General features: G+C 42.9%; 1 protein-coding gene across 1 annotated transcript; it reads right to left on the reverse strand.

The window, feature by feature from the left end:
* Positions 1–1940: 1940 nt before the first annotated feature.
* LOC119911576 (insulin receptor substrate 2-B) lies at positions 1941–26799 on the reverse strand. The gene is made up of 2 exons (XM_038730479.1): positions 22229–26799; positions 1941–7402 (listed from the first exon to the last, which is right to left on the reverse strand). The coding sequence occupies exons 1-2, from the start codon at positions 26430–26432 to the stop codon at positions 7398–7400; spliced, it is 4209 nt and encodes a 1402-aa protein (XP_038586407.1). The 5' UTR covers positions 26433–26799; the 3' UTR covers positions 1941–7397.
* Positions 26800–27013: the final 214 nt, after the last annotated feature.

Here is a 27013-nt window from a genome sequence, read left to right on the forward strand (position 1 = left end):
AGACTGTATATAAAAAGGTGACTCCTCACCCTGTCTGACCCTGTGACGTCACTCGTTAAGCTGGGTCAGTCCGAGGCTCTGATGATGTCTGACAACAGAAGATGACAAAGACAAAGTTATGTAACAAGTTAAGCCCACGGGCTCCATTTTCCAGTGTCTGACGTCTTTCGCATTAACAACTTCAGAATAACTTCACACGTGGTTAGATATTGTTATGAAATGATTTTTTCTAGGCAGACCTTGATGAACCCTGGGGTTATTTTGCAGAGTACATTGACCTGGACTTGAGTGATAAATTTCAAGTCAATCGGACTTATGGTGTAAGGGGCGTGGCCTTTCAAAGTTATCATTTTTAAGCCTTATTTACAGCGCCACCATGTGGCCAATTGGGTTCATATTTCTATGGAAGCACGTGCACACCATTTCCAGTTATTCCCCCAAGTTTCATATTTCTAGCTCATTCCAGCTCACGGGAATTTGAGCCAGCGCTGCAGACAACAAATAAGAATAATAATAACTAAAACAGACAAACATAGAAGGGTTCTACCGCTTTGCGGTTTGAACCCTAATTATTCACCTTTAGGAACATCCAAACTATGAACATGTCAACTGACTTAAATTACTTATTTTCTGATAATCTTCTTCATAGGTCTACGTGTGCCTACTTGGAGACCAGTACCATCGTGCTTACTACCACACCTGTCTCTCCAGTTTCTACTTCTCCTGTGAATCCAGCTAACTGGTCATCAGGCCTTAATGACATGCTGATGTGATGAGCAGGGAACCAACACAGGTTGACAGAGACATTTTGACTTTTCCAAAAAGACACTCAAACAGTAAAAGTCTTTTCTATCATTACATGTTTAGATCACTCATAAAGAAGCTGGTTGACATATTCAAAGACAAATTATGCTATTAACGATTCTGTAGTTTATTTATCTTAAACTCGTCTGTTATTAAAGATTTGAGCTTTGGTCAGTCATAATTACTTTATCAGTCTTTTTATTCAGAACTAAGTTCATCAACATGGCGCTTCATCTGGCACCAATAAGGCAAAACTTTACATTCCTAGACTAGGTGTAAAGATCAAAGAATAGCATCCATAAAACTTATCAGTTTTCGGTGTGTGATGATCCTCTTCCAACCTCATAGAACAATACTGGGTCAAAACATGTAGGCTAAACTTTGTTTTGACGGGTGGCAGTGTCATGAGGAAAGACATCAGGTTTATGTACACATTGCAATTTTCCAATTATATCTATTAACTGTATGTGCGAAATCAACATTTTTGCCTGAAACTGGCACGACAGGAACATGCTTTATCAAATATGTGGAGCCTGAAGTTTGGTGCCATTATGGTGCTGTTGAGGAGAGGTCAGGAGGTTATTAGAGACATTAGGAGTTATCTCTTTTTTTTTTACATAATCAGTGGGTTTTGAAAGGATTTTATGATTAATTTATCAGGGAAATGTTTCAAACTGTAGAAGAACCATGTGGTCCTTCAGTGTGAGTGAACACATTAAAAAACACACATTTTCCAGATGATAGAAGTTATGTTCTTGTTCTTAGCTCCTCCAGGTGCCGAGGTGAAACTGTTTTTGCTTCAATAAAAGCCAGACTTTGTGGAACATTTCAATCAGTCACTGTGTCAAAATATATTCGCCTGAGTGTCGGTCACAGGCAATAGTGTGTAAAGCAAACACCTGCTCACACTCACTCTCAAACACACAAACAAAGATTAACATTTCTGGTACATTCACATCAGATTTTTTTTCTTCAGTGACGTCAAAACTCTCTGGCTTAGTTGATTGGAAGTCTTGTTCATGTTAAAAAATAAATAAAACTAAACAGGTGTGTGTGTGTGTGTCTGTCTGTGTGTGTTCTCTCAGATGACACATCACACACACACACGCACACACAAAAAGACAGCTGAGACCACGGCGGTTACATGAACACATTTTTATTGCAATAGCTCTATCGAAAGCAAAAAAGTTTTGATAAATATAAACACTATGCCGATGCTCAAATCGCCTCTGAGTACCCCTCCTACCCCCCTTTCCCTCTATGAGGAAAAAAGAGAGCGAAAGAAAGAGAAGGAAATAAAACAAAAACAAAATAAGGAGGGGGCACCTGCTGAGGCACCGATCATAACATGAAAAAAGCGACAACTTGAGTTTTCCTTATTTACAGAAGGAGGATTTCCATTTCAACCAGTTTTCTCTTATTTTCTAAACTATTTTTTCTTCTTCTTTTGTATATAGGACGTACATTGCTGAAAAATAATGCACATACGAAGGATACACACCTCCACAGTATTTTTTTAAAACTCTCTTTCCTGTAAAGCTAATCAACAACAGCATTCAACTCGGAAACTAAGAACACAGGTAGCAGGGTAGAGTGGGATTTGCTCCCCCCCCTACCACCGAAATTCTCCGGAAGGTTTAGGGGGAGTAAACAGGCCTGATAGCAGGGCAATGAAAATCATCTTCATCATTATGGTTGCCATCGACAGCATTTCCAACTGTACTACACAGCAGCAAATAAACTGTAATATAGTTACAAAAAATAAACATTAGGCAGAGGTTGTAACCCATTTCTTTATACAAATAACTGCAAAATGCCTATGTACTCTTAAAAAAAATACTACCCTTGTATCACTTTGTCTTCAGAGAAACAAGGTTGCCCCAATGCAACAAAACAACCAAAAATAAGATGATTATTTTCCCTCTGTAAACTAGAATACAAAATAAACCAAAAGATTAGAGTAAAAAGGGAAATAAAAGTTTGCATAATGATGCAGTACCCTAACTCTTCTCTGCAAGGATTATATATTTTACGTAGGTCTCATTTCTTTCTCATTTCTCCCCCCCTAACAATAAAAATTCCTAAGAGCTGATTTTCAACTTCATTATCAGTAACATTGAGGACAGTTTTGAGGTTGAATTGTTGCCGTAATAAACACAGATTCTGTGTAAATGAATTCAGTCATGACAAAGAATTAAACGGGGTAAAATTCAACATGAAGGCAATCAGACATGAAGGACAAATATCCATTTTTGAATAATGCTTTAAATAAATTAAGGGAAATCCCCCCCCCCCCCCCCAAAAAAATATCCAGCTCAACCATTTTTGCCATAGCTTTGAAAACTCAAAAGCAACACGTCACTGTAGCACACAAAAAAACATTTTCCAAACATAACAAACAAAAGATGTTCTTGTTTGTCTCAGGTCACAGCAGCCTAAATATTCTTATATTCAATTCTTTGTTTGTTTAAAGGGCTCAAGGGGAAAAAGGAAAATAACTCAGATTGTTCTTATTGTACATTTAAGACACACAGGCTTAAAATCCTAACAGCATTTTATGGATTTTCACAGGGCCTGCTGCGGGGGAAGTTTAGCTTATTTATCCCAACCCTCCAGAGAGCATTTAGCGGGTAAAAAGGGGGTTTCTCCTGTTTCCTGTTACTGTACCAAACAAAAACTGTATATAAAGATGGACGACGTGTCTCCACTTCCTCCCACAGTACAAAAATGAAGCCATAATCCTGGCTGGTAATTTTTTTAACATACCATATTTATGACAACTCTCATTTGATGGACACGAGCTCTGTGTCGAGTCCTGCTCCATACTCTACTGCCGATTGGCTATCCCTGACTCCACCCTACCCCTAACCAACAGAGGCAACGAGTACGAACCAATCAGAGGCAAAGTTGTCGAAAATCTTTGCAGGGAAAGAAAATACAGCACCTGCGACATTGACTCCTTTTTATAGCATCTAATAACTAATTAAAACCAAACTCGTCAGAAAAATCAACACTCTTTAGGAAAAATTTTATTTGATGTGTACTATTACTTATTAATCTTTTTCGTCCACGCCAATTGAGATGTTTTGTCTACAATTTTGAGGAGCTGTCGAAGTCGTCCATCTTTATATACAGTCAACGGTACAGACAATGTTGGCATTAACCTCCACGCTTTGAGCCACACAGACAGCCTCATCGCTTAAAAGGGAGATGGGATGGAGGGAAGTGGTAACGATATTTGAAATATATTTTAAGTGGAGCGCCTAATGGGTGTGCTTGTGTCTTGGACTAGGATATGAAATGTTTTGGTGATTGCAAGAAAGTGTTATAATGTTGGTTAATGGCATAGTTCAGGATTTCTGAAATGAGCCTGTATGAGGTACGTATGTCAGTGGCGGTCAGCATGTCCCCAGTTTGGAGAAGCAGAGTTAAGAAGAAGCTAAGCAATGTACTGCTGTGGACAGGGTCTGTAGCAAAATGTATTTAACCACCTAAAAGAAGGCACTCCGGAGGGGAAAAAAAACTTATCAGTTCAATTGTACGGTATATTTAGAATATTTTCAGCGCTTACTTTGCCATCAGACAGCTATTTCCTTTGGAACTTCTGTATTCCTACGCATGAGTGCAACAGCAAGGAAACGCTGAAAATATTCTAAATACAGCGTACACTTGGATCCTGTCCACAGCAGTACATTGCTTAGCTTTTTCTCAACTCTGCTTCTGCAGACTGGGGACATGCTGACTGCCATCTACTATAGGTAGCCTACACATCATACAGATTAATTTCAAAAATCCCAAACTACCCCTTTAATGAGTCAGTCTTGACATTGACAAAATACCTGACACACTCTGTGATCAGATAGGTGCATCAACGCGATTCAAACAGTAGATGAAAATGTGTTTCACTGAACATGGAGTACCAGATGTGCAGAGTTCACCGCATCTGTGCAGTTCAGAGAGCATCACGTAAGCCGTCAGTCACCACGAACTGACCTTCACTTTGAGACCAGTCCCTGCAGTCACTGGAAAACACACTACTGCTGCTCTCTAAACCAAATAATTTAAATATACCTCAGCTCAGTCCCTCCCTCCCAGTTTAGCATCCCTGCTGTGCGGGGGCCCTAAATGGACAATAATGATGCGTCCCACACAAAAGCGCGGTGAGAGTGACAAGCCTTCATCCGTCCAAACAAATTAAAAAACAACAAAAAAGAATGGGCTGATAAAAAAAAAAAAGGGAAAAATCAGGAACGGGGCGAAGATAGCATCAGATGAGTGAATACTGAACAAAAAGAATGAAATTCTGTGGGCTGCGTTAGCTGTCCGTCTTTGTGTTTATGCACATTTCTCTATATGAAAACAGTCATGTGGGTAATAGTCATGGGAGACTAGCGCGGGTAGAAATGCTAAATATGGGCATATCAGTCCGTTAAAGTGTGAGAGAGAAGGGGCAGCAAGGCCCGGCTAAGACTGGGGTGGGTGTTCACGGCCTGCCCCAACTTGTGTGCGCATACATGTGGCTGTGTGTAACAGGGCAACTATGACCAGCGCGCTGCACCTGGAGCTGGAGCTCAGGTTACTGGAAACCTCTTTCTGTCACCCAGAGCCAATGAAGAACACCCCGGCATGCCTATGTGTGTGTAAGTGAAATGTCATGGACGTCATCAAGAGCCACTGACAAAGCGCAGAAACGGGGCACGCAGGAGTTAGAGTCGCCGAGGGCTGCATGATTACTCTGTGTGTCAGCATACATGCTACTGCCTACAAAGTACAGTATACGGTTCACTTGCAGAGATTTCATGAGTGTGCATTAGTCTTGTGTTTGCATCCCAGGGTCAACGTCTGTACTTTGTCCTTTTACCTTTCACAGCGTTGTGTGTCTCTATATGGCGTGCGTTTGTGTTGCTGCCACTCAACCTCGCTAACTTGAACTATGCTGCGGACCGTATGAGGTAAAACTGAAAATGTAAAAAATAAAAATGTCCTTCTTCCGTTTACCAAGTTCCTCAAGCTAACGTAACCGAGCAGCAGGGCGGTAAAACAACTTTTTCCATCCAACGGCCATAGCAGCTGAGTTTCCTCTACAAGCTCCTTCATTTATTACTAATGTCTTTTTTTAAAGGAATAGTTCGTTTTCTGTTTTATATGTAGTAGAGAAAGCCGCTGGGTTATCTTAGGTTAGCATAAAGACTTATGCTAAACAAACAGGGGAAACAGCTAGCCTAGCTCTGTCTGAAAGTGACTAAATCCACCTATCAGCAACTCTAAAGCTCACTAATTAAAATGTTATATCTCGTTTGTTTAACTTGTTGCAGAAGCCACATGTAAAAGCGACAATTCTCCATTTTACAGAGGGATGGGTGATGACAAGACTTCAGGAAATAGTCCCGCATATAACTCCTCATATATCACTTATTTCTATGGATTTAACAAACAAGACATGACATGTTAAACAGAGTTTTACAGGTGGGCTTTACAACTTTGGACAGAGCCAGGCTAGCCGTTCCCCCTGCTTCCATTCTTTATGCTAAGCTAAGCTAACCAGCTGCTGGCAGTAGCTTTGTATTTAACAGACTGACATGAGAGGGGTATCAATCTTCTCATGTAACACAAGGGAATAGAATACATTTTTCTTAAAATGTTGAACTATTCCTTTAAACACCTCAGTTTGATTCCCTTATCAGCAAAGAGGCTCTGAGAGGAGTAAGTTTTAAGACGAATAAAACTTTCCAGCATTCGATTGGTGGCCGGTGTTCCCCGCAATGCCGAGTACCGAGTGTCATGAAAGCAAACAAAGAAATGTACTGGAATATTTGTACCTATCGCAACAAATAAATAATATGTGCAACAGAATATGAGGAGAGTAATGCTGCACACTGTGACAAACTCATACTGGCACAGTACATCGTATTAGAAACTGGCCCGCAGACGCAATATTTTGTCTCTGAGATACAAACGCTACGCAAAAATGGTAATCCAAAGGGTGCTGGTACTGTGCCGTACCTCACTCAGAAAAGTATGGAAACAAGCACGGTACTTTCCATCCAGCCACCAGCTTGTACCATGTAATCCATAAAAAAAAAAAATAATACATTATACAATTTTGTCCACAATGTAATAACTGTACGGTACCGTATCCAGGATGGATTATGCATGGGGTAAAAAAGACTAATAAAAGATAAAAAATTAATATTTTAAATTCAATGTAACATATAAGTTTCTGTACCATAATGCCTTTGCTTAGTATTCTAGCCTCCCTTTATTAAAATCGTACGGAGAAGCAGAACCATCTGACAAGACTTTGATGGGGGGGGGGTTTGTGAGAGGGAAAAATCAACAGGACAAGATATGCATATAAAAACACAAAAAAATAAAAGATGACATACACATAAAAACTAAAAAACCGCAAGCGTTTTTGTCATCTGTTGTTATGTTGTTGGTGTTTTTCTGCACCCAGGATGGAGCGGCCTCTCAGGGTAGGTGAAGAGGTCAGAGGTCACCGGCAGGGTTGAGGCCATAGGTCACGAGCAGAGTCAAGTGCCCCGAGCAGATATGATGAGGAGGAAGGTATGGAACCTCTATCGACCCGTCACTCAGTCTGTGAGAAAATAAGAGAGAAAGAGATAATTAAAACAAACAAACAACAAAATACAATGACTGGTATTAAATGTTTTATACAAAATCCAGATCCACTCTCGAATACGGTCAACACTTTATTGCAAGGCTACATTTTATAATAGGGATACACCCAACGTTTGGCCACTGAAATTAATCAGATGAAAATAGCAACAAAAGCACTTTCGGTGTTCGGCCTAATACGTCAAAAGACGAAATAAATTTTAACGAACAATTACGTTGACATGTCGGCAGTGTGGAAGCATTTTAAAGTGTCAGAGAAAGACGCATGAATCACCGTTTGCAGACACTGTTCTGCTGAATTGTCTCCACACCATCTGAGGCTGACTTCTTAGCAAAGGCAACAAAAGGTCTGACCTGAGTGTTTCTGTCACTCGTTTCTGAGAAGGCAATTAAGCTAGCCGCACCTAAATTTGGAGTGCACACGTATGCAAGACTTTATGGTAAATCCACTGAAACGGACCAGTGCGAGCTGACAGGCAGGTGAGCGGCTTTATCCTGTTATTTTCTGTCTTTTCAAAGACAAGTGTTGCTGTATGAGTCTCCTACCTGAAGAGAGGCTATGAAGTCTTCATATTACATGATACGAGGACCACATACAACATTATTTATAGGGGTGGTGATGGCACGTAGATACGATGCTTGTCTATGATGTGGGAGACCAGGGTTCAATTCCCACTGTAAGCCATCCACCAATGTGTCCCTGAGCAAGACCCTTAACCCCTAGTTGCTCCAGAGGCGTGCAACCTCTGACATAAATAGCTTTGGATAAAAGTGTCAGCTAAATGAATAAATGTAATGTAAATGTATTTATCGAACACCTACCATAGTCTCTCCATAACCTGTGGGAAACACAGAGTAAGAAGCTCAATTTGACTATTAAATTTATGTCTCTGTAAAAAAAAACATTGGCAAAATAAATGGGAAAAACCTTGTTCAGTATTCAAGAAAGTTTTTCATTATATTCAGCTTCGGCAAAGAATTTGAATTTCGGTGCATCCCTATTTTATAAGGCACCTCGGTATCAGTAAGTTTTTTTTCCAATAATCTCTCAGATTTGGTTATAAACTTGTTGCGACAATAAAAAACAGCATACCTAACTACAACAACAACAAATAGGAACAATAAAGTTTCCCATCAAAGACCACAGAGATAGTTACAAGTACCAGTAACTATAAGATTACAGTATATGTTGAGTATATTGGCTTCAACAACAATAAAGGCCAAAATGGTAAAAATAAAAATACAAATGCAGAGAGGATCACTCTAGATGTGATCATCTAGTAAATAATGATATTTATCCAGAATATGGATAAGTCGAAGAAGTCAATTTTTCACTCTATGTAAGCTCTGCTCTTTTCTTAAAACAAAGTTCTCTGTATAAAGGCGAGCTCTGATGGAAAACTAATGCGCAAATATTTTGATGGCTGAATTCTTGTTGTAGTAATTTTTCAAGCAAATATGCTAAACATATGTTTAGTAACTGTGGTGATTTGTGGTTTTTCGTTACCTCATGTGATAGTAAAGTAATACATGATGATCTTTGGGTTTGGGACATTTGGGCAGACAAACAAAAGGATCTTAAGACGTCACCATTAGGCAAAAACAAACATTTTAACAGTTTCTGACTGTTTGTAGACAAAACAATTTGTTTAAGGGCAGATTAATCCATAATGAAAATAATCTCAAGTTGCAGCTGTAAAAATAAGAAGTATTCATAAAAGTGACAGCTACTGTGGCCAATGGAGAAAAAAAAAAATGTTGTTTTCTTTTTGCCTGATGTGACCCCCCTACCCCACAGGAATGTGGCTGGTTCACTGACAGTGGTTTTGGACTGGCAATATTAGTTGTTTTCAGACATTTTGAAGCCAAGTGCTGACTAATTTTGACTGGAATCTGTCTGACTTGGGACTCTTGGGTTACGTGGCCTTGCGTGGGCCGAGGGGTTTTATGAAACAAACAAAAAAAAGCTTTCAAAAATTTGTAAATGTTGACATTTTGCAGACCCCGACTCTCCGGGTCAGCTAAAGCCTGGAAATGACTAACAACCACGTTGCCTTTTAGTAGACTAATATACACACACACACACACACACACACTTCAGAGAGGTTATTTAACTGTAATATTGAAGATTATGGGAACAAGCCACAGATTCCTTTGCAGCTTAATCACAGCAAATGTATTTTGGCTTTTGTACAACAGTTACCGAGGTGTCAGAGAGAAGCCGTGCAGATGTGAGACTGAGAGAGCGGCTTGGTACAAACTACTCGCTGAATGAAAAAAAGAAAAACTGTTTGCCTGGTAAATAACTGAGCGTGGCCGGTGAACTTTGGATATAGCTTGCTGCCAAGCAGACGCATACACACACACACACACACACACACATAAAGTTTGTTTCCTGCCCTGCTATCGTGGCCGGGCCCAGGCACGTCAGGTCTGCTGTTTTGGTGCAGCCTAGCGGCCCCGAATGACCCTGTCAATGGCCGCCGTCCAGCTGGGTTATTCCACTGAGAGCGAGGCTTTGTCTGACACAACAATGTGAGCAGCACGCCTCAATACAGATGCTTTGACAGGGGGCACTGCTGGAATGTTGCTTCTCTGTTTATTAGCCAGGGGGATGGAGGAATGGATGAACAGACTGACTGACAGAAAGACAGGAGCATGCGGTTCGCAGAGAAGAGGAGTGACAGTACACAAAAAAAGAATATTTAACAGAAACTGAGAGACATTAACTAGATGGGGGTGGGGAATAATATGCCAAAAACAAGAGGGAGGGGAGGAGCAACACTTCCTGCTACACGGCAGCCTGTATAAAGAAGTTCTAAGCCAAAATAAAACTCAAACACCCTCTCAGACCTACACAATATTTACTTGGGCATGCTTTGCAATGTCCCCTGATTTTTAAATGATTTTGTAATCCCTTTCACAATAGTACATTATGTAGTACAGTCATTTAGTTGTACTTAATGTGTATACAGTTTTTAATAATGTACAGTACATAGAATAGACACAGAATCCTTTCACAAAATTAATCACTTGGAGCCTTTCAGAGCGAATCAACTACAGGAAACGGACTATAACTTCGCATGCTCACCAAAATATGTTGCTTTTCAGCAATTTCTTCAGCAGATCCGTTTTAAATATTGCTGGAAAGATACAAGGAGAGACGGACATGTGATTAAAGGTGCTCCGATTGATCGGCCGCTGATCATTCAATCTAAACAGTCGATCAGATGATGCAACGCCCCTTAGGCATATCAACGGCCGGCGACACACAGAGAGAGGTTTTGATCATTTCGATCGACGACACACCTCGTTCCACACGCAGCTCACCTGCCGCTGTGGAAACTGAATCCCGGGTGGAAAAATCCAAAACTGTTGGCCGACTTAAAACATACTGCTGACAAAGAAAGCAGAAACATATGGGGAGAGAGAAAAAGAAAGGCGGGGCGAGCAGGCCGGTGTGTTTACAATAAGAGACCAGAGGTGTAGGTGTGTGAGACCTGAAGGGAAAAGCAAGGCAGATTAAAGTCGCTTGTGAGTAAACACTAAAATAAGGTGGAAACTTAAATAGAACTAAGTGGTAAAATAAGAAATAACCTATTAGAAAAAGAAATCTGTCATTCTGTTATGCTCCCAATAACCAAGCATAGGCTGCTTTGATTAAGTTGTGTCTAAGAGAGAGAGTGGAACGTGTTGCACTTGTTGCCTGCTAATAAATGTCTTTTCTTCTCACTTAAAGTGAATGCACATTATACAGTGCTGGGCAAGAGCAAGAACAATTAGTAAATAAATAATGCCACACATAGAACAGAAGGCTTCAAATAGACCCCATGATTGGTGAGAGGTATCCGTCAATACTGCTTCCAGAAATCTGTCCCATAAAAACCCTGATCACTGATTAATCCATAAAATACACAGTAAGATGTAATTTTGCCTATATCTCATATGACAAAATCTTATTTCATGACTTCTCCAGGCCTGGAAAATAAAATTCCATGACCGTGGGTAGGGATGAAACGGTATGAAAATTTCATATCACGATTATAGTGACCAAAACTATCACGGTTATCAGTATTATTACGGTATTGATAAACACACTGAAACCATTTCAACAAGTTTTATATTAAAATCTACACATACAAATGCCATTTTGTTTGCATAAAAAATAAAATAACAGCAAATACCTTTTAGCATAAGCATATGAAAATCATTTAAGTGTGCATTATCAAGATTTTATATTTTATAGGTAATACAAACAAGTAAGTCTTTAGAAGACAGTGATAGTAACTGCAATGAGCCCAACAACTGACATAAATACAGAGGAGTCTGTAGCGTTTCTAGATATGCTGGTTGGTTGACTAAACTGCGTAACGTGTCACACGACGCTCACAGCAGCAGAACAACGTGTAGCGTTTTTACAAGAGCAGCAACACTGAGAGCTTCAGTTTACACGCTGTTAGCAAGTCAGAGAGACAAACCAAAGCTAAAAGTTAACTCACCCTGCGTTAACTATAAGGTTATTTACTTCAATCAAGTTTCCCTCAGCGCTCTCATAAAAACTAAAATACGACTGGACTTCAGAGTGACTGAAAAATCTCGGCAGCGTTGTCTTCCACTGTGTCCCAAACAAACCCACGTTGCATTCTGCGCATGCGCACCTGCTTCTGGGAGACGCTGGACAGTGTTTGCCGTGATATTATAACAGCGCGGTTAACCGTACCCGGTTATCATGGTAATTAAAATGTGTACGGTAATGATAACCTTCGGGAATTTTACCATGGTTTACCGTTAAACCGGTAATCGTTTCATCCCTAATGTGCAATAACAGAGTTATTGTACTCAAGATTGTAAACATCAAGCTTGGGCAGCACTGTTCTTAACTGTGGTCATGACAATAAAGAAAACTTGATTTTTAGTGTGTTTGTGTGTGAGATGGAGAGAGCGAGAGCCAGAGCCAGAGAGAGAGCAGTCTGAGGTCTTTGGGTTTCTCTGCAGTCCAGGGCTTTGATCAAAACAACGCTCTGAGGACAGGAGCCTGGCCGACCTGAGCTGACCTCAGTTAAACACACACACACACACACACACACACACACACACACACACACACACACAGACAGACTCGCCACAAAATCGGGTTATAAAAACACCGTTTGGCACAACACCTGCATTAGCTAACAGCTTGTTGCGTCGTTACAACACAGGCAGGTGTTCAGAGCCAGAACCGTCTCTCTCCCTCTCGTCCTCCCTGACCCGATTTGCCACCCATCTCTCTCTCTCATTTTTTTCCAATTCAATATAGCTTTATTGGAATGAACGTTACGACAACATTACTGCCACACACACACACACACACACCAAAGCAGAGTCATAAAGTTGAACAGAACTGAAACAGAATAACACACTAGATGTAATGATTCCGGTTTACGTCTTGTACTGTACTCAGGTAAACAGCTGTTGTATATTCGTGTTTTAGGGCCGAATAGCATTGTAGTTTGTGTTGTGTTTCAGTGGGTTATGTAATTTTCCTTTTCAGTCGCTGTGAATTTTGTTGGGTCTGACGGTTCTGGCTAGTGTGTTGTTGTCCTGAGCTTCTGTGATGTGAGCAGGTCTCTCTCTCTCTCTAAACCCCATTCACCCAGCTGGGACAACAGATGAAAGGCATTAAGGGAGTGAGCAGTGAGCATAACGTGTTGACCTGACACTGGCTGGTGTGACAGCAGATTAGGGGGGGGGGGGGGGGGGGGGCTTTTACGTGCAGATCGAGGAAGGAAAGCTGACGAGAATTTGATCGGGCACTGATTGTTTTTGGCTTTATAATTTCACAGATTCTGGGTTACAGCTGTAGGTGGGCGGTGGCCGTGTTTTGATATTTTTATTTCTCCGCCCTTTTTGAACCCAAGACGAAGAACACACTATTTGTGTGAAAAGCAGAGCCTCGACTATTCCTCCATAGGTTTGGAGATATATGACTCGGAAGCTATTCTGAGATAAATGATCATTTATTTATCATTTACCTCCAAATAATTCAGACCTCTGAATCGCTGAGCACATCTCTTTTGGTGGTGGGGTTAAGAGGGACAAGAAAGGAGTGGATGAGTTACATCAGTCACTCCTGGTTAAATAAAGCAGGCAAAACATGGCTGCAATGACAATTATCATCTTCAAGATGATTTAAAAAATATCTGTAAGAAACTGGTTTCTAATACAAGGTTCTCAGTAATGTCATTTGTGTTCAAATGTATTTCATTTGTTTATGAATAAGTTTTAAGTAACATATTCAACAAAAATCCAAAATGTACTTTTATTTAATGGGATAAAATGGTTAAGTACTGTAGTGAGTCTTCAAATAAAATATATTGTGCACTAAAACAAAAACCACTCGAAACATTTTCACATTTTTGGGCCATTTTATAAATATTATATCACTTTTCTGTTGAAGTCAGACATTTTTCTTGTTTAAGTAATAAGAAAACACATCCAATCTGTGAAATGTTCAACTAAAATGAAAACCACCTGCCAAAAATAATTTTTTTTTTGATGTTCCAACTCCAACCATGTAATGTCTGTGACTTTATCTGATGATCTTAAGCTTGTCAGTGGAGCAGGTGAAAAGGTAAACAAATCTGAGATTTCTGCTCAAACTTCTTGTTTCCTGTAGGGCTGCACGATATGGTAAAAAAAACATAACAGCGATTATGCAAATTTAACATTACCATTTAACTTAATTCATGATTGATAGTTGAGATGAAGGCTAGCAAAGGTAAGGCACAATTCTTAGCTGTAAATGTATAAACGTACGTTTGTTTGTTGTTATTGTTCTCTGACTGGTTATGCCTTGAGAGTTTGTGTGAAGGGACGGGGAGCAAAATCATTCTTATCCGATTACTCGATGAATCAATCTGTAGAATACTCGATTACTAAAATAATTGTTAGCTGCAGCCCTACAATTGTCATTTTCAAGGAAAACTATTAAATTATAATGACGTGACATTTGTTTAAACATGTTTACTTACATCCGGAGAATAAGATTTATAGGCCGGCATCTCCGCAGTCACACAGTTTACCTTCATCCAAAAATTGCAGTTTCTGTGATTTGGATAATGCTTTCAATATATTGCAGTTTTAATAATATTTCGATTAATTGTGCAGCCCTAGTTTTCTGTGCCATGCAAACATTTTAGAGTCATTCTAGTTTGTTCAAAGCGTGCATGTCAAAAGGTCACCAGAAACTGGAAAAGATGAACACAGGTGCGTGCGTTAAAAACACATCTGCACACACATTCAGACTTTATATCTAACATCACATTCCAGTCATTCAAGGGGTACTCTCCTGCTTTATTGTTACCACGTGTCTGAGAAAGGCAGAGACAAAACGCATAAAAAAAAAAGAAAGAAAAAAAAATGAGGTGGGGAAGAACATTTGAGGAGGGGGAGAATATGAAGGAAGTACAGAAGAAATAGGAGCATTCATGTTTGAGAGAAACAGGCACCTCAGTGACAGAATAATGCTCAAGACCACCTATGAGATCTACACTTAAGAGTAACTGAAAACCACAGAGCTGACGGTGTTTAGGTCCATTTGATGAGACACAACACTTCCTTTTGAGTAAGCACTGCTGGGTGTGAGGCACACACCTCAATTGTTGTATAGAGCTCAGTCATTGTTCGAGACTTTATTTAATTTGCATGACTTGGGGAAAAATGCATCACTTTTCTACTGGTCAGAAAAGCTCAATAAGATGAAGCAGGTCTCACACCGCTCTGATGACCTCTGAGTAGAGGAGATAACAGCTCATAACAACAACGGTCTAGATGCATGTGAAATACATCCTGCATGATCTTGATTGATTGTATGATCTAGAAAATACTTAGTGGACACCTTCAGCTTATTTTGTCCGATGTACAGTCTTTAAGCTGAAATTTAGGCCTCTGTGAAACACCTCCCTAAATTCAGTAATACTCCAGGAATTCATTGACTAATGGGAGCCCTGCTGGCGCCAACACGTCCAGGATTAGCGGATCAATTCCCTGTTTAGCTCACTAGACACCAACACTGCCAGCTTTATGGATTCCCATGCTTCCCGGCGCGGGCCACCCATGCTAAAAGCACATATAGCATGTCAGTGCTTTGAATTAAAGCGCTGATCAAACGGCGCACGTTATTTTAAGATTATGTATTTGCTAAACAGGACGCTAAAAAAGAGCGACGCAGGCAGAACTTCAACCTCACTGGGGGCTTTTAAAGAGCCATAAACAGTTTTTCCCTGTGACAGTCAGAATGGCTGCTTAAAATCAAAATTGCTTTGTGTGTACGCATGATGGTTAATAATTCTAGCATCTGTGGACATGTATATCTGGCTATTTAAAAGAGAGAGAGACCTCTGCATGCAACACAAACACACACACACACACACACACTGAGCAAAAAGGGGGGTCCTGTTACGAGCATGCCTCGGGCCGGCCCATAAATTCATGTCAGTCTGGAAATAGAGCTGTAAATATAGAAGCGCCTGGCCGTGGAGGCAGGAATGAGGTAGGAAAGGGCAGCCTCGTACCATCTTCTCTCACATCTTACTTCCTCCTCCCCTCACACTCTGCCTAACCCTTTACCAACTCATATCCACTTGGCTGGGACACGAAGGCGGTGGGGGGAGAAAAGGGCAGGTTCCCACCGCCGTCACTTCTATCAGGGGTAAAACTGATGGAAGACACATTCAGCTTGATATGGAGTTCGCTAAACTGTAAAACAATTATTTTCACTGACTAATCCATTAATCAGATTAATCAGTGATTAATCGTTTGGTCCATAAAATGTCAGAAGACAGTGAGCGCAAAGGGACGTCTTCAAGTTGGTTATTTTGTCAGCCACACTCTTCATTAAATCTATTAAAAAAAACATTTTGCGCTCCATAAATTTGCCTGGTCAAAGCAACAACCACCTTTAGATCGCATTAGGGCTGAAACTAATGATTATTTTCATTATCTCGATCAATCGATTAGTTGTTAGGTCCAGAAAATTGTGAAAGATGTTGATAAGTTTTTCCCAAAGCTGAATGCGTCGTCCTCAAATGTCTAGTTTTGTCTCCAACTAGAGCTGGACAATAAAACAATTATCGTAATATCATTTTCCCCCCCAATAACAATATAACAGATGTTCAATAAATATTCAATAAATGTTTGATTTTATTCACTTGAATCATAAATGAATTAGGACTTAATTTTTTCATTTTGTTGAGGAAAAAAGGACTGAAAAAAGCTTTTACTTAATTTTACTCATGTGTATTTGTTGCAAAAGATTTTATCATAATTGTTTTGAATGTTCTACCTCAGATTTGCAAAGTGATCCACTGTTTGGCCTCAAGTGTTGAGCATAGGGAGGGTTTAAACCTCAATTATCGTCACTTATCATGATAATTATAGATACTGAAAGATGACACTTTTTATCGTGATAACATTTTTGGCCATATCGTCCAGCCCTATCCCATACCCAAACATATTCAGTTTACTGTCATAGAGGAGTAAATGTAGGAAAAGATTAAGGAACAAAAATTATATTTGGGAAGCTATAATCAGCGAATTTGGACATGTGGACTCAAAGCGCTTATTTTTATTATTATTATTATTTTATTATTAATCCATTATCAAAATAGCTGGCAATTTAATAGTTGACAACTAATCGATTAATCAACTAATCGTTTAAGCTCTAGCTCACATAACAGCAACATGTCTTTACTGCAGCAAATCTCTGCTTTAAAAAGGTTTGATTGATTACAGCTGGGCTGCAGCAAATTATTATGTTCATTATTGATCTGTCAATTACTGTTACACATTTATCTGACCAACAGTCCAAAACACAAAGATGATATTGTGCGAGGAAAATCATCTAATCCTGACGCTTTGAGAAGCAGAAAAGGCAGAATTTTCCTTTGTATATACTTTAAATGATGAATTGATTCAGCAGTAAATAAGTTTTTTGGGGGGCGACTGAATGTTTATGTGCATGAAATATTATGACAACGTAGAGTAGACCAAACACAAACAAACTCCATCAGCAGAGGTCACAAGTTGAACCTAACCCAAAGAGAAATGCTGGAAATACACTGCAAACCTTCTAAGCTGAAACTTTAAGTTGATTACTCAGACAGAAAATGTATGTAAGTGATTAACTATTTCCGTTCTTTTTCGAACAAAAATGTAAAACATTCCCTTGTTTCAGCTTCTCAAACTTACAGATTTGCTGCTTTTCTTTCTCATTTATGTAAGTGAACTGAATATCCTTTGGTTTTTTGGACTGTTGAAAAAAATACTAAGAATTTGCAAGATTATAATGGGCATCTTTCTGTATTTTTTGACACTATATTGATAAAACAATTAGTGGATTAATCAAGAAACAATGAAAATAATCGGTATTTGCAGCCCTACACACCTTTATGACAATGTAAATATGGTTAACATAACAAAGAAGGGCAAAACTTAACGTCAGTCTCAATCTAAATGTGATTTTGTTTCTTCGTACATGAAGTTATTGATTAAGGGTTGCAGGTAGTGTTTATTCCTGTAAACACACCTAATTCACGTCTTGTTTAATATTTATGGGAACGTTTCACAGATTCACACAGATTTTCCCTGACAGCTGAACAGAAAGGCGGCCTCCCCCTCCCTCTCTCTCCTCTGGGTCAAGGATCCAGGTGTGCCTGTATCAGCTCAACACCGCAGTTGAGAGGAAGTGCATTCCTGGATGATGATGATGCGCTTCCTCCCGGCCCCGCTGTGTGCCTTGACACGCCGCCGCTGCAATTACAGCGCCACATCAAAGGCTGCCTGCCATGACTCAGCGCGTACAAAGACACACACACCTACCTACATGCAGAGCATAAATTGTAAGACAAACACACGCAGACTAAGACTCAGAGAGACTGTGTGTGTGTTGGCATGGATTAGTATTTCTGAACGCTACCGTGGACTGCATGAACCAAAACACACTTAATGAACCTGCTTGCAGCGGCTGAAAACAAAAGTACACACAGACAGACGGGCAAACACAAACACGCACAATGGGATGTGGCTTGAGCCCTTTGAGTGCCAGCTGATCTCCTGTGCTGGCGGGCACACATTCAGCACAGTAGATTTACCACACACACACACACACACACACACACAAGCTCTTTCATCTCCATTCAGCACCACGATAAACAAATGAGTCAGTCGGCGCTCGCAGAAAATCCTGACTCACGCTCATGCACGCACCCACACACACAAAGCGAGAGAGAAAAACGACTATTCAGGGAGGAAGCGAGGGGAGAACGCGGGGAGGAGAGAATATAGGAGAGGACGAGTGGGTGAAAGAGAAAAGGGGAAGATCAAAGAGGAAGTAAAAGACTGAAAATGGAGTCAAAACATCCTCTTTTGGTCAAACACGCCGTCTGCGACACCAACTGCAGACCTAACCTCAGCACTAACACACACACACACACACACACACCCATGTATGGACTCTACATGAAGTAACCGAGTGCTTTGCTGTGCACGAACATCTCCACGCAGGAACATCAGAACTGCCTTTAAAGCTGTAGCAAACTCACGTCTGCAAGGAAATTAGAGATGACTGTGAATCCAAAGAGCTACAGCCAAAATAGATTGATGCTTAAGTTGTGAATAAAAAGTAACCGAATTGTTAATGAGGTTGTGCACAAGCTTTTAGTCTGATTAACGCTGCACAGTGACACACAGTTATACAAACTGAATGTTATTTTGCTTATTTGATGAGATTTTGCATATTATCATGAATTTTGTGTCGGACAATTATACACTGCACAGATATAACATCCATCTAAAAGACTTATAAATATTCTCTTGAGCACACCAAACCCAGTCAATAATACTTTTAAAACTATAGCTGTTGTGATCTGTAAACTTGCTTTAATATGACAGTATTTGGACATGTATAGTGGTGAAACAATTGGCCAATTAATCAGTAAGACTACAGAAAAACAACTGATGACTAGTACTTTATAATTTAACAATTGTTTAACTCAAAAATGAACATAGCTTTCAATATTTAGATTTACTTGCATCTTTCAGAATCTTATTTCTTACTCTCATAGTTTAGGGTAGGGCTCCGACTAACAATTATTTGTTTTATTGTTGATTAATCTGTCCATTATTGTCTAGCTGTTTGCTCTATAAAATGTCAGGAAATGGTGAAAACTGTCGATCACAGTTTCCCCCAGCTCAAGATGACGACTTGAAATGTCTTGCTTTGTCCTCTGCCCAAATATATTCAGTTTACTGTAGTGGAAGAGTAAATAGAACAGATCATATTCACATTTAAGGAGCTGGTAACAAATAATTTCCTTCTTTTTTTCTTAAAAATGTTACCGATAAATCAATGATCAAAATAGTTGGCAATAAATATAATAGTTGACAACTAATAGATCAGCAGCTCTAGCTCTAGTGAGAAGAGTAGCATAAACACATGCAGCAGCTTTTTGTGAAGGAACAACAGTGTACAAGTACTGCAAACTAAGGCTTCAGGTACCTGCTGCACTGCTGGCTGATGTGGAGATCACACACACACACACACACACACACACACACACACACACACACACACACACACACACACACACACACACACCTCATAATGTTGTTGATTCAACTGCGTGTGAGTTCTTGAGTTCTTGTTTTGCAAAGCAAGTCAGATTTCTGAAACATTAAAATAACTTTGAAGCGCCACAAGTTCAGGCAGCGACTACTGAAAATCACAACTACAAAAGGCAGTTAGAAGAGCGAGTAATTATGTCTGAAGGAGGTCTGACTTAACGTTTTCAACAGTGACTATTCAAAGCAGTACAAGACAACTTGCAAAAGAAGTAATTTACTACATTTCCAGTACATCAGTCACAAAATGTTGTAACGTGACCAAGAAACAGACCAAACAGAGGAACACGACATTAGCACAGACTGACAGTGGCCACATTTAGACCCTAAACAACAATGATTGAAAGACGGTTAACAGGTTAAAAGCTTAACAAAACTACATACAACATATTAGAGCTAAAAGAATTTAGTCGACTCATTGATTAAAGCAACAATTTTGATTATAAATTAACAGTTTCAGTCAATTTTCAAACAAAAATGTCAAACAAGAGCTAGTTACAGCTTCACAAATGTGTAGACTTTGTTTTTCTTTGTTATGACAGTAAATTAAGGCTGCATCCTCACTACTACTACTAGTTTTAAAACTCTAGACTTTAACCGCAAATCTGGAGACGTAAAACGGAGAAGTTTGAAAACGCTGCTGACCCCATTTTGGTTTTAAAACTCCGGGGTAGGGTATAAGTGTTTTGTTATTTTTATCGATATATTTTTTACTGTGTAAATAACACTTGTATGCTGCATGTCGTCCCAGTCTGTTTTCCGGCGCCATAGTTGTTTTGTACAGTTCCTGTGTTACTTTCAGTAACAGTTTCACCTCATTGTCGGCTGTAGTAGTACTTTCTTCTTTAGCCAAATCTTCTGCAACTGAAGGCTAGACAATCAGTTTCCTCTCCACACCGGCATGCGCACGCCCAGCGTATGTGAATGGCGTTTTTAGTCGTTTTAATAAAGACGGATCAATTCTGATGATACGCAGCCAAAATGCTGGTGTGGACAGAGATTTCTTTTGTTTTCAAACAAAAAAGTAGTAGTGTGGATGCAGCCCAAGTCTTTGGGGGTTTTGGACTGTTTGAAAACGTCACCTAGGGTTCTAGGGAAACTATGACAGGCATCGTTTGTTTGCACTATTTGTTTGGTATGTTATAGACTTAAAAATGATTAACAAAATAATCTGCAGATTTGTCGAAAATAACAGTTAGTCGCAGCCCTCAAAATTGATTACTGACTTAAACTGAACATTAAATTACTGCCAGGTTATTGTGCTGTAGGATGCTTTTGCCATTAACTGCTGCTGCTGCTGCTGGCATGGCGCTCATCCATGTGTTGTGTAAATTAAATATATTTTTTCAAAGATGTAGAAAAGTGTCTCAAGTGATAGCCTTGCAGTAGACAAAAGGCTGCGAACATTAGTGCACTCTGCACACATGCTGACACAAAGAAAACAGCGGCACGTGCACAGACAGGCACAGAGAGACAACACCAGCTACAGAGACAGGAAGCCAGGGCCCTTTTTTTGGGTGACTCAGTCCACACTTCACCTCAGATAAACTTCAGTTCATTCAGAAAGCTAATTGTCTACCAGTCTGCTTGCACACAACACACGCAGACCTCAAGATGAACCGTGTGTCGGTGCCACTTCCTGCGCCAACACTGTTAAAGCCTAGACTTCAGTTCCCTGGACAGATGCCTTCAAAGACAAAACGTCTGGCTGCTCAAAGCGCCTGAACGCAGCCTTGTCAAGATCAGACTTAATCCAAAATAGATTCACTAGAGGCGCTGCAAATTGATATAATATGACTAATAATAGCATACAGCACTTAGGAGTTATTTTGGATTTCAGTGAGGGAAAAATATCCCTCTCTTCTCTTTTACTCACACATGAAAGATCATCCTTACACGCACACACAAAGCAAGATGCTATGTTTTTTTTTTCCCGAACCCTGGCTGGCTGCTGAGGCTGTGTAAACTCCAGACAAAGGTTTCCATCCCAAATATGATTATGAAAGTAGAACAGAGCCTTTAAAACAATGGCTGTCAGAGGAGACAAACACATCTGAGCATCGTTTGGCTGTGAGTGACAACTTGACACACACACACACACACACACAGACTTGTATTTACTCACCCTTGGTTGTTGTGGTGACTCCATCAGATTTGATGAAGTCTATACTGGCGTAGGCTCCGTTCTCCGGCAGAGGCACCGTCCCTGCCGCCGCCACCGCCGCCGTTGAGCTACCATTGCTGCTACCAGCTCCCGACGCCAAGGCTGCGGTATTACTCCCGTCATCCCTCAGCTCCAAGGCAATGTAGTTCAGGCCGTTCTGGTAGCCCACAGACATGTTCCTGCACATTCTGGCAGCTCCGGCCCCCGAGGGGGAGGGGGATGCAGAGATCCCGGAGGCCGTGCCCACTTCCACGGCTCTTGATGGAGTGTGGTGAGCCAGCGAGTCCCCTAGACAGTCCATGGACACCCACATACTGTCAAAAGATGCCGAGCTGGCCCATCTGGAAGCTTGACCCTCCAATAGGTAAGATCCATTAGGGGCCGTGGGGTTAACCTGTGCGGTGTGGGTGGCTGAGGATGAAGGCCCAAGTCCTCCTCCAGAGGGAGTTGAATTAGAGGAGGACGTAGAGGAGAATGTCTCAGAGCTGTGTCTCCTCCTGCCTTGGGGGTCGGGCCGAACCACCTTGGGTTCCAGCTGGTGTGTTGGTGCCCTGCTTGGGCTCGACGGAGGGAGAGGAGGAGACATGGATGAGGAGGAGGCGGCGGAGGGGGCGTGGCTGTAACGTCCCTCAATAACACAGAGATGCTGCAGCATGGCTGTGGGGCTTGTTTGCGTCCTCTCACCTCTGAGGTTAAAAGTCATGTCTGTGTAGTCGTCCCCCATCGACCTCCAGTGACCTCCGGCAGGGACTCCAGGGGAGGCCAGAACCCCAGGATTGCTAGCCAGGGGTCGGATATAGCTGGGTGGGTTCCAGGGGGCCACAAGGCTGGGTCTGGGAGACTGGGTTTTACCTACACATGCAGTGCTGTCCTGCTGGTCTACTCCCACCTCAACACTCATATAGTCCTGTTGAGTTTGGGGCTGGGGAGGGGAGCGACGGTGGTTACTGGATCCCAGAGAAGGTGCTTCGTCTTGGGCAGAGAGAGGATAAGCGGGGGGCTGTTGTTGGTGGGGGTAGTGATCCCCAAACTCAATGTTAATATACTCTCCGGGACTGGAGGGCACTTCAGATGAGCCGACAGTCGTGGGGACTGAGGTGGAGGTGCCCGCAGACACTGTGGAGGGCTCACTAACCCGCAGAGGACCATGGAAGCTTCTTCTGCCTAACGGGAGGCGGTTAGGCCTCACAACGCGACGGTCAGCCATCACTGTGGTCGTATGATGAGCTCCATAAGGTGGGGGTGGGTGAGATGGAGTGGAGGTGCTACTACCTCCCCCACCCCTCTTCTCTGGTGTTGACATGGAAGATGTGGCAACTGATGAATAGACTGGCTTGGCAGGAGAACTCATAGGAACATACTCCCCATATTCCTTCTCATCCCTCTCTCTAGTGGGGGCTTTGTAAGAGCGAGGGAGGGAAAAATACGGGCTGTAAGACTTTGGGGTGCCCTCAGGTGTGCCAGGTGTGTAATACCCACTGCTCCCTTCATTTGTGAGCTTGCGCCCCCCACTGCTGCTGTACGACATGTCCATATATTCTCCATTCTCAGGTCTTTCTGCTATGCTGTCACTCCCACTGGCACCTGCCATGCTGGAGCTACTGTGGGGGCTGGGGGAGGCATGTCCTGGAGAAGGGGAGCTGCCGCTGCCCCCTGGGAGCATCATCATGTAGCCTTGGGAGTCTGTGGAGGATTGAAGCTGAGGGTGGGGGTGATGGTGGGTTGAACGGGGACCTAAAGCTGGGCTGTGAAACTGAGGAGAATGGGAGACGGGATGGGAGTAAGAGCCGGGTTGCATAGGCATGTAGTCGGGAGGAGTGTCCCGCGGCGACGCAGCCACGCCACACATCATGGGCATGTAGCCGCTGTCTTCCTTGGCAGAGGAGGAGGAAAGGGGCGGGCGCTCGCCACCGGCCTCCATTTGGGAGAGGGTGGAGGGACGGCTCTGCTGGCTGTGCTCGGAGCAGGAGCTGTAGTCAGAGCGGAGCGAGGAAGAGGAGGAGGATGGCCCACCACGAAGCAGCCCACTGCCGAATGGCAGCACAACATCTGACCCCTCGTCCAATGATAAGTTGGTCTGGGTCATTTTCTGGTAAACTGCCACGCCAGAACCGCCAGCTGCACCACCAGCTTGTCTAGAGAAAGAGTGAGTCCTCCTCCTCAGCGATGATGATGTGGACAAGCGTTCATCCTCTGTTGTTGACGTGCTCTCATCCCGCGGCGTGTCAGCTCCACTGTTGTTTCCAGAGCCCCCGGTGGTGCCGAAGACCTCCCGGTTCCAGCCCATGGCCATGTAATCGTTTAGACAGTTCTCTTCTCTGATTGGTGGGGTGTTGCCCAGGGAGTCTGGTGTGTTACTCCGCACCCGGAAGTACCGGAAGTCACCAGGACTGGAGCCATACTCATCTGAGGAGTTGAAGCCGCCATCAGATGGGGAGCCGCATATCGAGGCACTTGACGGGCGGGTGAGCGTGTCAGAGACGGAGCCGTGGCCACTGCTGGAGGAGACGCTCACTGGACTGGTGGTGGAGGGGAAGTGGGAGACTGGCAGCGATGCGGAGCGGGCGTGGTAGATAGACGACGATGACCCTGGGATGGCTCTGACGTAGCGTGCGCTACCAGTGCTGGTGCCAGCGTTTCCTGTGGCGACACCACTTCCGCCGCTGCTACCCCCTTCCTGACGACCATGATGGGCACGCGCGGAGTTAAGGTGAACCAGGCTTCCTGTGGCGGAGCGGAACGGCCGGTTCATTGTCCCCTCACCCTCACTGGATGTTCGAAAGCGATAACCACTAGCCCCAGAGCTCTTACTTGATGGCGGCGTGCCGACGACGGACTCCGTCCTCGACCGCCGCTGCAGGCCCGTCTGGCTCGGTGGCAGGTTGCCCAGGTGGCGCCGTGTTGTGATAAACGGCATGGGGTTGGAGCCTGATGACTGGCTCTTACTCCTGGGCCGAAACTCTGCATACGCTTTCAGGGCTTTCATTGTCTCCAAGATGGTCTCATGCATGTTTTGGGCCACAACAGAATCATCCACCTGCATCCATATCTCCCCGGGCCCAATAGAGGAGGAGCGACCCACCTCAATGAAAAAGAAGCTTTCTGAATGTCCACAGCGTCTGATGTTCATCAGCTGAAGGTTAACACAGGGGGTTTCTGAGTTCAACTTTACGAGGTGAATGGTTTTAGTTGAGAGGCATAGCCGGTAAACACCTGTGAGGTTTTTAGTTTGACCCAGTCCTTTAGGTTTCACATTCACCTGCCACACCTCTTTAAACACAGTACCAGGCGTGACTGTACCGTATCCATCATCTAGATCGTCAGAATCCAAGTGCCCTTTTTTGCCCTCACTCATTAACTCACTGACAGCTACGTACCAGTCCTCTTGCTCCTGCTCGTTTTCAGCCACAATGGCAAAGTACTCGTCCTTAGTATAAAGGGCAATGAGGTGTTTGTTTTTAGAGTCCGCCCTTTTGTTTACCGTGAAGCACTGGTAGAGGTAAATAACCCTTTTCGGGGGAGACGGGGCGACCGCTCCGCCGCTGGCGGCGGCCGCGGCAGCGGAGCGCAGGCTGTTCCTGAATTTCTTTTCGCTGTCGTAGTACTCCAGGCGGCTCGGCCCGAGGTGGCTGGCAGCCCGGAGCACGAAAAACCTCTTGTGTCCGTGTTTTTGCTTTCTTAAATATCCACATTTTCGAATATCATCCACAACGTCTAAGCTGTTAGCGACGTTCACAGCCGCGTATACATGGCTGCCGCTGCTGCTGCTGCTTGCGGCAGAGGAAGCGGCGGGGTCCTCAGCGGCGTATACCTGGCTGAGAGACGAGGAGGAGGCTTTCCTTACCGGGGACTCCGCGATGTTTTCTCCGGAGAGATGCTGCTGCGGAGCGAGCTGGTAGTGGTGGTGCTGCTGCTGATCCTTTGGCGGCTGATGGTGGCCGAGGTGTTGGTGGTTGGAGGGCGGTAAATGTTGATGGAAACGAGAGCCGCCGCCGCCGCCGCCGCCTCCTCCTCCGCCGATATTAATTAACGGGGAAGGGGGTTCCCCGACCGAGCCGTCTCCGTTTGCGGTGGCGGCAGCAGATTTCGTCCCCGCGTCCCTCTGCTGCGTCTCCACCATCAACATCGCTGCCTTGCCTTCCTGGTAATTCGTGAAATTTGCCATCACAGAATACAATCAAAGGTCACTTTACTAGCAAGCTAATCCGAGTGGACCTAGACCCCATTCTTGTTTTGGGAGACGAGCTCCCGAGTCCGGCTAGGCCAGCTAACGCTGACTCGCAACGGCTCAGATTCGCAATCCTCACGGACCGGCTTTGTTATTCCGTCCAAAACACAAAACAAAACAACAAGTCCCTTTGCCCTTTTAGCAGCGCGGTAATCCAACGCGGGCGTTTTTCATGAGATGAAGCCTACCGTGTGCAACATGACCACGTTCAGCCGTGATCGGGAAGATCCAGCTAGCTCGGTTAGCTACCCGCTCCCTTCTCCTCCTGTACACATCTCTACGGGCCAGAGCACAAACAACACATGACCCTCTGCGTCACAGACCGAACGGGAGGAACAAAGACGCCGAGTGGGGCTCTGATTGGCCCATCACTCTGACTGACATTCTTGGACGGGCGTTCGGACCAATCGCTAAAGGATATTAGTGCGTTGCGTCAATAGCTCTGACCAATCGCGCACGTTTCAATCGAAGTGTAAAAATAGGCGGTGACTTTGTAGGGCTTATCTACAGTCAGTTGT

This window comes from Micropterus salmoides, unplaced genomic scaffold (assembly GCF_014851395.1).
Source record: "Micropterus salmoides isolate LMB-PRFRI ecotype aquatic unplaced genomic scaffold, ASM1485139v1 Ms_hic_scaffold_2, whole genome shotgun sequence".
Classification (NCBI taxonomy): domain Eukaryota; kingdom Metazoa; phylum Chordata; class Actinopteri; order Centrarchiformes; family Centrarchidae; genus Micropterus; species Micropterus salmoides.